This window comes from Oncorhynchus mykiss, chromosome 7 (genome assembly GCF_013265735.2).
Source record: "Oncorhynchus mykiss isolate Arlee chromosome 7, USDA_OmykA_1.1, whole genome shotgun sequence".
Taxonomy (NCBI): domain Eukaryota; kingdom Metazoa; phylum Chordata; class Actinopteri; order Salmoniformes; family Salmonidae; genus Oncorhynchus; species Oncorhynchus mykiss.
In genome coordinates this window covers 30,777,187-30,790,043 of record NC_048571.1, presented here as the reverse complement: position 1 = coordinate 30,790,043, position 12,857 = coordinate 30,777,187, and the positions used below count along the sequence as shown (strand labels likewise).

Here is a 12,857-nt window from a genome sequence, read left to right as displayed (position 1 = left end):
ATTAATGGATATAATGCTGCTCAGTGGGATGTTCAAAGATTCTGTTATTTTTTTATAACCCAACCCTGATCTGTAATTCTCCACAACCTTGTCCCAGACCAGTCTGGAGAGCTCCTTGGTCTTCATGGTGCCGCTTGCTTGGTGGTGCCCCTTGCTTAGTGGTGTTGCAGATTCCGAGGTATTTCAGAACAGGTGTATACAGTTGAAGTTGGAATTTTACATACACCTTAGCCAAATACATTTAAACTCACTTTCACAATTCCCAACATTTAATCCAAGTAAAAATTCCCTGTTTTAGGTCAGTTAGGATCACCACTTAATTTTAAGAATGTGATATGTCAAAATAAGAGAGAATTATTTATTTCAGCTTTTATTTCTTTCATCACATTCCCAGTGGGTCAAAAGTTTACATGCACTCAATTAGTATTTGGTAGCATTGCCTTTAAATTGTTTAACTTAAGTCAAACGTTTCGGGTAGCCTTCCACAGGCGTCCCACAATAAATTGGGTGAATTTTGGCCCATTCCTCCTGACAAAGCTGGTGTAATGAGTCAGCTGTGTAGGCTTCCTTGCTCGCACACAATTTTTCAGTTCTGCACAAACATTTTCTATGGGATTGAGGTCAGGGCTTTGTGATGGCCACTCCCAATACCTTGACTTCGTTGTCCTTAAGCCATTTTGCAACAACTTTGGAAGTATGCTTGGGGTCATTGTCCATTTGGAAGACCCATTTGCAACCAAGCTTTAACTTCCTGACTGACATCTTGAGATGTTGCTTCAACATAATCTTCCTTCCTCATGACGCCATCTATTTTGTGAAGTGCACCAGTCCCTCCTGCAGCAAAGCACCCCACGATGTCACCACCGTGTGTCACAGTTGGGATGGTGTTCTTCAGCTTGCAAGACTACCAAACATAACAATGACTTATGGCCAAATAGTTCTATTTTTTTGTTTAATCAGACCAGAGGACATTTCTCCAAAAATTACGATCTTTGTCCCCATGTGCAGTTGCAAACCGTAGTCTGGCTTTTTTATGGCGGTTTTGGAGCAGTGGCTTCTTCCTTGCTAAGCGGCATTTCAGGTTATGTCGATATAGGACTCGTTTTACTGTGGATATAGATACTTTTGTACCCGTTTCCTCCAGCATCTTCACAAGGTCCTTTGCTGTTCTGGGATTGATTTGACCTTTTCGCACCAAAGTACGTTCATCTCTAGGAGACAGAAAGCGTCTCCTTCCTGAGCGGTATGACGGCTGCGTGGTCCCATGGTGTTTATACTTGCGTACTATTGTTTGTACAGATGAACGTGGTACCTTCAGGCACTTGGAAATTGCTCCCAAGGATGAACCAGACTTGTGGTCTACAATTTTTCTGATTTCTTTTGATTTTCCCATGATGTCAAGCAAAGAGGCACTGAATTTGAAGGTAGGCCTCAAAATATATCCACAGGTACACCTCCAATTCACTCAAATGATGTCAATTAGCCTATCAGAAGCTTCTAAAGCCATGACATCATTTTCTGGAATTTTCCAAGCTGTTTAAAGTCAACTTAGTGAATGTACACTTCTGACCCACTGGAATTGTGATAGTGAATAAGTGAAATAATCTGTCTGTAAATAATTGTTGTAAAAATTACCTGTGTCATGCACAAAGTAGATGTCCTAATCGACGTGCCATAACTATAGTTTGCTAACAAGAAATTTGTGAAGTGGTTGAAAAACGAGTTAATGACCCCAACCTAAGTGTATGCAAACTTCCGACTTCAACTGTTTATACTGAGATCATGTGACAAATCCTGTGACACTTAAAAAAGGTCCACCTGTGTGCAATCTAACTCATTCTGTAACTTCTGAAGGTAATTGGTTGCACCAAATCTTATTTAGGGGCTTCATAGCAAAGCGGGTGAATGAATACATATGCACGCAGCACTTTTCCGTATAATTTTTTGCACTTCACCAATTTGGACTATTTTGTCCATGTCCATTACATGAAATCCAAATGAAAATCAATTTCAATTAAATTACAGGCTGTAATGCAACAAAATAGAACAAAAGGGGAATTAATACTTTTGCACGGCACTGTATACTCCCTATATATAGCAATGTTAGTTTTACTCTTTATTGATATTTGTTATTCAATGTCACTATGTCAATTGTTTTATTTTATCTGTAACTCTGCATTTTTGGAAAAATAACTAAGTAAGCATTTCACTGTTAGTCTGCAGCTGTTTGTCTACGACGCATGTGACAAATAAAATTGGATTTGGTCTGAAATGTTAAAGATAGCAGTATTACACTAACCGCATATGAAAGATCTCAAACAAATAGGAAACAATGACATTGGAGGTGTTTTGCTTTGTCCCAAGACTGTTGTAATACCCAATCAATGTCTTCCAGAAACCATGATTCACAGTTCCATCACTTACGTGGTGAAGAGCTTCAGTTTGGACTCGATGCTTCTGTGCCTCATGCACATTCTCGTCAAGGCTGAGCCAATCTCTTTTGTCGCCCCTGGAAAACAATGGAACAAAAGACAACAAACCTATTAATTATTAACAAACCTTGACAACAACAATGCCATATCACAAGTGTGTTGAAGCAAGGAAAGCTAAGCATGGACTCAAATGACAAACCCATTTAAGAAGAATCCACAGCTTTTTCTATGCCATCATGGTCTTACAAAAGCTTCAAATGTTTATTTGCAACGTGCACAGGATACAACAGGTGTAAAACTGTACAGTGAGAGATCTTTCCCAACAAGGCAGCGATGATAATCAAAATAAAAGATACTGTGATAATAAAACATAAAAACCACACAGGAACTACGACGCGATTTAGAAACACGAGAATGAAAGTATATACAGGTCGATGCCTGTACCTTATTCAATGTGAAGGGGTACCAGAACGGTTGAGGTGGGTTTATACATTTAGGTGGGTTTATAAGTGACTGTTAGTAGGATCTAACTGTAAACAGAGCTGAAAAGTGAATGGTAGCAGGAGTATAAAAATACTGTTAATGTCAGGGCTCTAAAGAGCTACAATTTTACTTGAAAATGTGTCTAAATATACACACACAGTTGAAGTCGGAAGTTTACATACACGTAGGTTGGAGTCAATAAACTTGTTTTTCAACCACCACACATTTCTTGTTAACAAACTATAGTTTTGGCAAGTTGGTAAGGACATCTACTTTGCGCATGACACAATCCTGCAGGTAAAGAAGCTGGATATGGAGATCCTGGGCTGGTGCGGTTCAATATAGTCTACAATTATTAGGCCGATTGGACGTACTGCCAAATTCTCTAAAATGACCTTGGCAGAGAAATGAACATTAAATTCTCTGGCAACAGCTCTGCCAATTGCACATTACCTCAAAATTTGAGACATCTGTGACATTGTGTTGTGTGACAAAACTACACATTTTAGAGTGGCCTTACATTGTCCCCAGCACAAGGTGCACCTGTGTAATGATCATGCCATTTAAAATCAGTTTCTTGATATTCCACACCCGTCAGGTGGATGGATAGTCCTGGCAAAGGAGAAATGCTCACTGAAGAGGGAAAAAACTAAATTGTTCACAACATTTGAGAAAAATAAGCTTTTAGTGCTTATGGAACATTTCTAGGATCTTCTATTTCAGCTCATTAAACATGGGACCGACACTTTACATGTTACCTTTTATATTTTTGTTCAGTGTATATTTCTGCCCTATGGGACAAACAAAAATCTATTTCCTTAAACCCCTGCTGAGATATAGATGGTCACACTGCAAATTGAACATCAAATTATGACCTAGTATGTCTTCCTTGCATCATTAGGATGAGTCCAGTTTAATGATGAAAGCAAGCAACCCTGTTGTCAGTTTTCATTGCAGCAGCATCAGGTCCCCCTCTAAACTACTCATTAGGAGGTTAAAGACTCCAGCTATTAGCTCCATCAACCATATGTTTTTTTGACAGCTACATAAAAGAAAAATAAGAGGCTTGAGTGAGTGACAGACTTCCACTTCAATTGCTTGTCATATCAAGCTTAGACTTTCTGGACATCATTATCTAAGATATCCATTGAAGAAATCAGACAAATGGATCCTGCAAATAAAATGTGGTCCTGCTAACTCAACTGTTGCAGGCTAGATAAGTCTGGAAGCGGTCCACTGCAGCACTTAAAATACATTGGGTAAAATGGCACATCAAACATTTCACAGCACCAGATCTATTTCTGCAGGGGGCTGTTGTGATGTATAGAGCGAGAGAAATCACACAGGATCCAATGTGGCTTATCCAGCCCAGCCCTAAACCTTAGAGCCCTTGCCCTGTGCCTCTAACAAATAGGCCATTGTAGCATCCTGTCACTGAATATAGAGCACTTCCTATGAGACGGCCCAACTCACCAAGCTGAAAGAGAAGATAATACCCCTTTCTGTGATAGAGGAAAACAGTGTGTGTGAGTGAGTGAGATGAGGGACAAGGCAAGAGGACAGCGATTCTCCACAATCCCGAGTGGTGATATTCCTCCCTCCACCCTACCCCCTGGGCAGGACTGTGTCCATAGAAATATAATTTTGAAAGTTATACATTTTAAAAACTTGATTGCTGACATGCAAAACATTTTGGGACTATATCAACAATGGAATAATGAAACAAATACCAGAAGACAGTTTTGGTGTGGAATTAGCTTTTAAAAAGGGGAACGGACAGCATTTGAACTACTTTGCAGATATTTATTTATTTTATTTTTTATTTTACCTTTATTTAACCAGGTAGGCAAGTTGAGAACAAGTTCTCATTTACAATTGCGATATGAAAGAAACAGAATCATAATATCAGTCCAAAATATCAAAATCCCTGTTTGTGCTTCAAAACCAACTTCATAAGAAGTTTTAAAAATAGGTTCTATTTGACTCAACATTCCATGATGTATAGTAAGGCATTGTTGGCAGAATAGATGGATGCTGTTCAATGCATGATTAATATAATTCACCAATACATTTCTTGGTAGTCCAAAATATATTGCTATCAGGTCATTTACGGCTGGCCTGGTTCATTGCTGCCTCCACCCAATAGGGATAGCACGGTTTCAGTTTCAATGACTCAATGTTTTTAACAAAAACAAACAACTATTTAATGTCTGGGAATGTCAATACAATGAAACGCGCAAGGGCAATAATCACAAGTCTGTCATAGCATGGCTAATAGGCAAGCACACGTGTCAAACAAGGAATAGGACACACATAATGAGTCAACAGTTGAGTCATCTACTTTATGAAATTGCAGCCTGATGCACACGCATCAGTGAATTCAACTTAACTTGCACTGCTTTCGTGTGTCCCGTTTACAGCGCGCAACAGAAGGAAAGTGGACAGACATGCCACTGCTAGTTAGGCTACTAAAACGTTGCAGTCTGGCTTTGGTTTTTATAGCTTTACAAGGAATAACCCAAAAACAAAACACCATGCAAAGGAGAAACATGTAGGCCTATTGCAGCAATATTTGCGCAGTAGCCTAGGCTGGCTACTCAACTACAACACGTTGAGTGCACCATACAGCAATGCTGCATTCAACCACACCGGTGACCCATTCAGTGCAACAAAAAACATGTTTTTTAATTATTTGGATACTTTTTGATTCGGGTTGCAGCATATTATGCACATCTGCAAGCATAGCAGCAAAGGATGGACAAATGTGATCTATTTTGTTTTAATATTTTTAATGCTACATGCACAGCATCCTATGTACAGAAGTGAACATTAGAGTCATTTTTCTAAAACAATGGCCAGTTTGGGTCACAGTCGCAAATATTTTTGTAAAAACAAATGCTATGTCTGGCCTGCGAATTCCTTGTGTTTTTTCAATATGACACTCCTGGGCTAGAGTATCTATGTTGCTAGCTCTTTATTTAGCAAGCTAAAAACAGAGCAGAACATTAGCTAGCTGCTGCGGGATGTAATTTGTTTTTGGCTACAGATGCACGTTTCATTTGGTTAGCTAGCAAGACATTTGAATCGCTTCGCTAACTAGCTGTGCTGAACAGTCAGCATATCTCAGATGTCAATCAAATGGTTTTGTCATCGATCAAATGGTTGGGCAGGCACGAACCCATTCAGTTGTCAAAACGTGGGTTGGGATTGAACAAGTTTGAGAGAGTTTATCTAATGTCCCCTTGTTAGATTTTACCTCGTCTGGCTAGCATTAGCTGTTGATGTGCATAGGCAACAGAGAGAGAGTTTGTTTGATCAATAGGACTGTGGAGTAGGTGAACGTTGGGAGCCGGCTCGCATATAATAAGAGCCAAATCAATTTAAAATATCTATAAAGATATGAATAATCAAAAGATTTAAACGAGTAGAATTAACGAACCAATGAACCAAAGATGCGTGAGGGAGGGCCGAGCCAACTCACTCAGTCACACACTTAGCAGCCGAGGAGAAGGACAGCTGTGAAAACAGCATTTGGATGCATTTTAATGTAGACAATGTTAGAGCACCGTGTAGAATCTCTTACATGTCACTTTATTGAAGATTTTTCTATGTCTAGGTGTCTTCTGGACTGCTTTGAGCTCAGCGACAGACACCTCCGAGAACTTGGCAGAGGAACTGTTGAGTGGCAAGTAGATGGAAAAGTGGTCTGTTGTGTTAGCGACAATGCAGCTAACAATCAAAGCCACGAAAATTGGACCCGTCATCCATGTCTTGCCCACACAATCAACCTGATCATAAGAGATGCTCTGAATGTGATGAAGCCCACTGTGGACAATGTGAAAGCAGCTGTGGAATACTTCCAAAGGAGCAAAGTAGGTGCTGAAAAACTCAAGTCTACACAACGCCGGATGGGGAAGCCTGAGCTGAGGCCTAAACAAGACTGCACTACAAGGTGGAATTCAACATTTTATATGTTGAAGCTGTTTCTTGAGTCAAAAGGATGCCATTATCTCTACCCTGGCCATTGTCAATGCACCTGTTGATGCTCTGACCCAAGAGGAATGGGAGGTGGTGGTGGAGGTGTGCAGTTCTGGAACCCTTTGAGCAGGTCACTGTGGAGATCAGTGGAGAGAGGTACAGTAAGCAGTTATTACTACATCATTATTTAATCCAGTATTATATATGTATCTGAGCAGTGATGAGAATGAAGTATCAGTAGACAAAACATGAACCTGAACTAATAAGTTACTGTTCTCTCTTTTCAGCTATGCGACAGCCTCAAAAATGATACTCATGTGCAAGGGTCTGCAGCGAATCATAGCCAGCCGACAGAGAGAAGCAAATGTAACCACAGGACGTGACAGAGTTGATGGACACCCTATGTTCATCAACGGACAGGAAGTTACACAGAATGGAATATAATAACGTGCTATCAGAAACCGCTGCACTTCACCCCAGGTTTAAGAAGTTAGCCTTCAGTGATGCCAGAGCGATTGATGAGGCTCTTGAAGAATAAACTCAGAGGCAGGGAGGGACAGCCCCAGCAGTCAGCTGGCTCAGGCACCAGGAAGAAGAGGGATCAGATGGAGTAGAAGCACCAGCAGTAGTGCCACAAACATCTGCTGTTTGGATGCTGTTTGAAGAGAGAGCTACTGGGGATGCAGCATAAAGGAATCCCTCAGTAGATGCTATAAATGGAGGTCCGATCCTATTTGGAGGAGTCCCTCCAAAGATCTGCAGCTCCTCTGAGCTGGTGGAAGAACAAGGCCTCTGTCTACCCACGGCTTACTAAAGTCATGTCAGGGAGACTCTGCAGTGGCCACATCCGTTCCCTCTGAGGGTCTTCTCGAAAACGGGACAAATAATTACTGAGAGAAGAAACCGCATCAGCCACTCGAAAGTGAGGCAGCTTGCATTTCTGAATGCAAATTTCTCATAAAAGCAAAATATGGTCAGCATTGCTGTGCTGCTGGTTATAACATGGCAATGAAGGAGAGAAGAGAGGGACCAGTCTAATGTTTTAAGTGGAATGCTGCAGTTTTGCACATTGTTATTTATTTTTCTTTGATATGGTGCCATATTCTATTATGTTGTTCAGATTGTATTCGTTTTGAATTGTTACATTTATATGCATTTTGTTTATATACAGTGCCTTGCGAAAGTATTTGGCCCCCTTGAACTTTGCGACCTTTTGCCACATTTCAGGCTTCAAACATAAAGATATAAAACTGTATTTTTTTGTGAAGAATCAACAACAAGTGGGACACAATCATGAAGTGGAACGACATTTATTGGATATTTCAAACTTTCAAAAACTGAAACAAATCTGAACAAATCAAAAACTGAAAAATTGGGCGTGCAAAATTATTCAGCCCCCTTAAGTTAATACTTTGTAGCGCCACCTTTTGCTGCGATTACAGCTGTAAGTCGCTTGGGGTATGTCTATCAGTTTTGCACATCGAGAGACTGAAATTTTTTCCCATTCCTCCTTGCAAAACAGCTCGAGCTCAGTGAGGTTGGATGGAGAGCATTTGTGAACAGCAGTTTTCAGTTCTTTCTACAGATTCGATTAGATTCAGGTCTGGACTTTGACTTGGCCATTCTAACACCTGGACATGTTTATTTTTGAACCATTCCATTGTAGATTTTGCTTTATGTTTTGGATCATTGTCTTGTTGGAAGACAAATCTCCGTCCCAGTCTCAGGTCTTTTGCAGACTCCATCAGGTTTTCTTCCAGAATGGTCCTGTATTTGGCTCCATCCATCTTCCCATCAATTTTAACCATCTTCCCTGTCCCTGCTGAAGAAAAGCAGGCCCAAACCATGATGCTGCCACCACCATGTTTGACAGTGGGGATGGTATGTTCAGGGTGATGAGCTGTGTTGCTTTTACGCCAAACATAACGTTTTTGTTGCCAAAAAGTTCAATTTTGGTTTCATCTGACCAGAGCACCTTCTTCCACATGTTTGGTGTGTCTCCCAGGTGGCTTGTGGCAAACTTTAAACAACACTTTTTATGGATATCTTTAAGAAATGGCTTTCTTCTTGCCACTCTTCCATAAAGGCCAGATTTGTGCAATATACGACTGATTGTTGTCCTATGGACAGAGTCTCCCACCTCAGCTGTAGATCTCTGCAGTTCATCCAGAGTGATCATGGGCCTCTTGGCTGCATCTCTGATCAGTCTTCTCCTTGTATGAGCTGAAAGTTTAGAGGGACGGCCAGGTCTTGGTAGATTTGCAGTGGTCTGATACTCCTTCCATTTCAATATTATCACTTGCACAGTGCTCCTTGGGATGTTTAAAGCTTGTGAAATCTTTTGTATCCAAATCCGGCTTTAAACTTCTTCACAACAGTATCTCGGACCTGCCTGGTGTGTTCCTTGTTCTTCATGATGCTCTCTGCGCTTTTAACGGACCTCTGAGACTATCACAGTGCAGGTGCATTTTTACGGAGACTTGATTACAGACAGGTGGATTGTATTTATCATCATTAGTCATTTAGGTCAACATTGGATCATTCAGAGATCCTCACTGAACTTCTGGAGAGAGTTTGCTGCACTGAAAGTAAAGGGGCTGAATAATTTTGCACGCCCAATTTTTCAGTTTTTGATTTGTTAAAAAAGTTTGAAATATCCAATAAATGTCGTTCCACTTCATGATTGTGTCCCACTTGTTGATTCTTCACAAAAAAATACAGTTTTATATCTTTATGTTTGAACCCTGAAACGTGGCAAAAGGTCGCAAAGTTCAAGGGGGCCGAATACTTTCGCAAGGCACTGTACATTTAAAAGTTATATTTAAATGCAAATATTTTTCATAACAAACCAAAGCATTTTTAAATACATTGTGGTTAAGGTAGAGTATGATTTCATTTAATAATTTAATTAGAATGGTGTTAAAACAAATTTATAGTAAAACTATCGCAAACTGTTTGACTTTAAAAAAAAATATATGTATTGTATTTTTTTTCAAGTGCCATTTGGAAGCCAAAAGAGCAGTGTCTTTTTGGTGAGCTGAGCCGTACGAGCCGGCTCACTGAAAGAGCCGGAATGCCCATCACTACTGTGACGTTCCCAAATGTAAGAGGACTACAGTGGTATTTACATAAATCCATTCAGGTGCATTTTGTGGCTTTTGGCAGATGCATTCTAATGATCTAAAGTCACACTGTTGCTACTGCCTGGAAACATACAGTCCAGTAAAAAGTGAATGATGGCAGGCCCGTGTGGCAAATGTCTTATTTGCATATAGGCCTACTGTAGCTCTGATTGGCTATGGTGTACCAGTCTGCGTAGACTCCAGTCTTGGACAAGACAGGTGTTTTTAATTAGGTTTTATTTAGCGCAGTGTCTATTCAATTTTCCAAACGCACTGCAGTTTTTCCACTCTATATTGCTATAGAATATTCACAAATGTTTTACTCTACGTCGTTCCAAAACATGGCCATAGAATATCTTAGTACAAGTAGTCTTGTCAGAATATTTGTTTTTAACTATTTAAAAAAGGGCAATTTTTCCTGGGGGTATGAATGTGTCCCAGTCATCCCAACTCTAATCCCTGCTAATGCTGTATCACCTGGGCCTCTTGCTGGCTCACTAAGGCAATTAGTAGCCCTCCACACAGCCTCCACTGGCCACCCCCATCAGAGAGGTATGGATTATGACAACCACACAGACCCTCCTTAGTTTACCCACGCCAACTTTCACAACAAGGCAGGCTGGCAACAGCTGCAAAGGTTAAAATGGGTGCACATGAACTCTATGATCTTGTGAGATATTTGTTACGTCAGACAAACAGTATGATAAAGTAGCGTGTTACGTTCCCCAGCAGGAAAACCAAAAATGTTGCTCAAACAGAAGCGGGAACTAACAAAGAGTCACTGATCAACAAACAAACCAGGTGGGGTTTTAGGAGGGGCTCCCGAAAGACACTCATGGGGGTGTCAACTGAATGTCGACTAGCAACAACTACTAGAACCTAAAAATAAAATCATGGGGGTGTCTTTTTAGGTTCTAGTAGTTGTTGCTCGTCGACATTCAGTTGACACCCCCATGAGTGTCTTTCGGGAGCCCCTAAGAGGTAAACAAAAGAACCAACTTAAAGACAGGAGGCAAACCAAAAAGTTGGAGCAAAACAAAAATCACAAAGGATTGTTTAGAACTAAAAATAGGGAGCACCAACTAAAAGGTGTTAACCCTCATCTATCAAGACAACTGGAGCACCTGGGCCAGCACAGGTGAAACACCTTCCCACTAATGAGATGGCAACCAGCACAGGTCTAAAAACCAAAACCTGTAACAAGCGCAAATGAACGCTTTTTTTGACCAGGCCTACTTATCATTCAAATCCTCCTAAGACCATGCGTTGCAGCTTTGGTCGACAAATGGTAATACCCATAGCATCATAGCAATGCAGTTTGTCACAGGTGGCACTTTATAGGACATTGAACGTTTGTTTAATGTGAAACTCTCCTGGGAATAAAAGGATCAGTGTTCTGAGAGAAATCAACACCAGCAGAGGGAGACAGTATTGCTACAGTCACTTAAGTATTCCCTGGTCTTCAGTATGTTTTATTCAAGTCTGGGAGATCACATTGGATTTCTTACAGAGGTCTGTGAGTGAACCTGGGCATCGGCACAACATAAGCAAATGAGTTAATTGCTGGGGAAAACAGTTTGCTCTGTGAAATCACATCAAGGTAATCCGGTGCCATCAAACTGAGGGCGTGCATGACAAAAGACACTTGTTTGAGGAGAGAAGCAGACGTTTTGACAAACCAGTGCTGCAGTCAAAACGTCTGTTTATTTTGGCTGGTAGGACAGTGCGGAGGTAAAAAGTTCACTCAGGGTTAAGGAACCAACTGAATGAAGACCAGAAACAGACAGACTTCTGCAATAACCTAAACAGAGATGTCACTGGACTTCAAACTGCCTACATTCGATGCTGACATTTTACCCAAAACAGTGAGGGGTGCAAAACAAGAACAAAACACAGATAGGCCGACAAATGCCTCATCCCATTCTCTGCACATCAAGTCTACGGTCTCTAAATGCCCATGTGTGTGTGTGTTTCCGGTGGGGTGAACAGTGTCCCATTCATTAACTAAGTATGTGCAAATGTGACAGTGCAGTTCACAGGTTCATTTCGCACTTGGCCGAAATGCTTTGCACTCAGAAACATGTTACTAGATCTGAGCCGATAAAACTGAAATTATTGTGAAGACAGAACCAGACACTTAGAGGACATTTGACTTATCTTGATAATTACAATAAGTAGCCTACACTAGAGAAATGTGAAATTTAAATGTAAATCTGCAAATATAGGCGATTGCTAACAGGACAATTGAGAGCTACGACATTCCAATTAATAGTTAGTACTTTTAAGGATAATACTACAAAGTAAATGGAGGTGTACATTAACATATATATTTATTGTTAGAGAATAATTCAGTCAATTTATCGTGATTAGGATTTGTCTATCGCACAGATGTACACCTCACCAATTGTGTGGGAGCACTCAGTCCTCAGTACTAGAGAATAAGAGGATGCAAATTACCTACTGAGAAACAAACATTTGAATTTTGAGGATGAGCAGAGGCTAGCCTGGTGGGTAGGGAGTGACGTGCACACTAAAACGCCGACTAAGCTAGGTAGCAGACTCAGGTACTACAGTGTCAGTAATATCAGTCAGTGTATCGTCGCACACATCTTATGCTAACAGACAATTCCAATAGTTCATGTTCTTCCTTCTTCCTCTAGTTTAGTTCTAATGTAGTGGTGCATCGGCCTACCTGTAGAAAGCGATGGATAAACAGACAGCCTGCTGTTGGGACCGTACAACACCATATGTTCTTATACCATCAGCATCCTTTAGCTCAACATCGAAATGTGCTTTTGAGTCATGTGGAAATTCTCAATGCATGACTTATCTAAAATGGTGA

General features: G+C 40.6%; 1 protein-coding gene across 4 annotated transcripts in view; it reads right to left on the bottom strand.

The window, feature by feature from the left end:
- The window catches only part of LOC110527647 (protein MTSS 2), a 121,234-nt gene that overhangs the window by 64,773 nt on the left and 43,604 nt on the right, over positions 1-12,857 (bottom strand). For all 4 annotated transcript variants that reach the window (XM_036983140.1, XM_021609056.2, XM_021609060.2 and 1 more), the window contains exon 4: positions 2,425-2,509. In XM_036983140.1, coding sequence (XP_036839035.1) covers positions 2,425-2,509 — 85 coding nt within the window. The remainder of the gene's footprint in view (positions 1-2,424; positions 2,510-12,857) is intronic.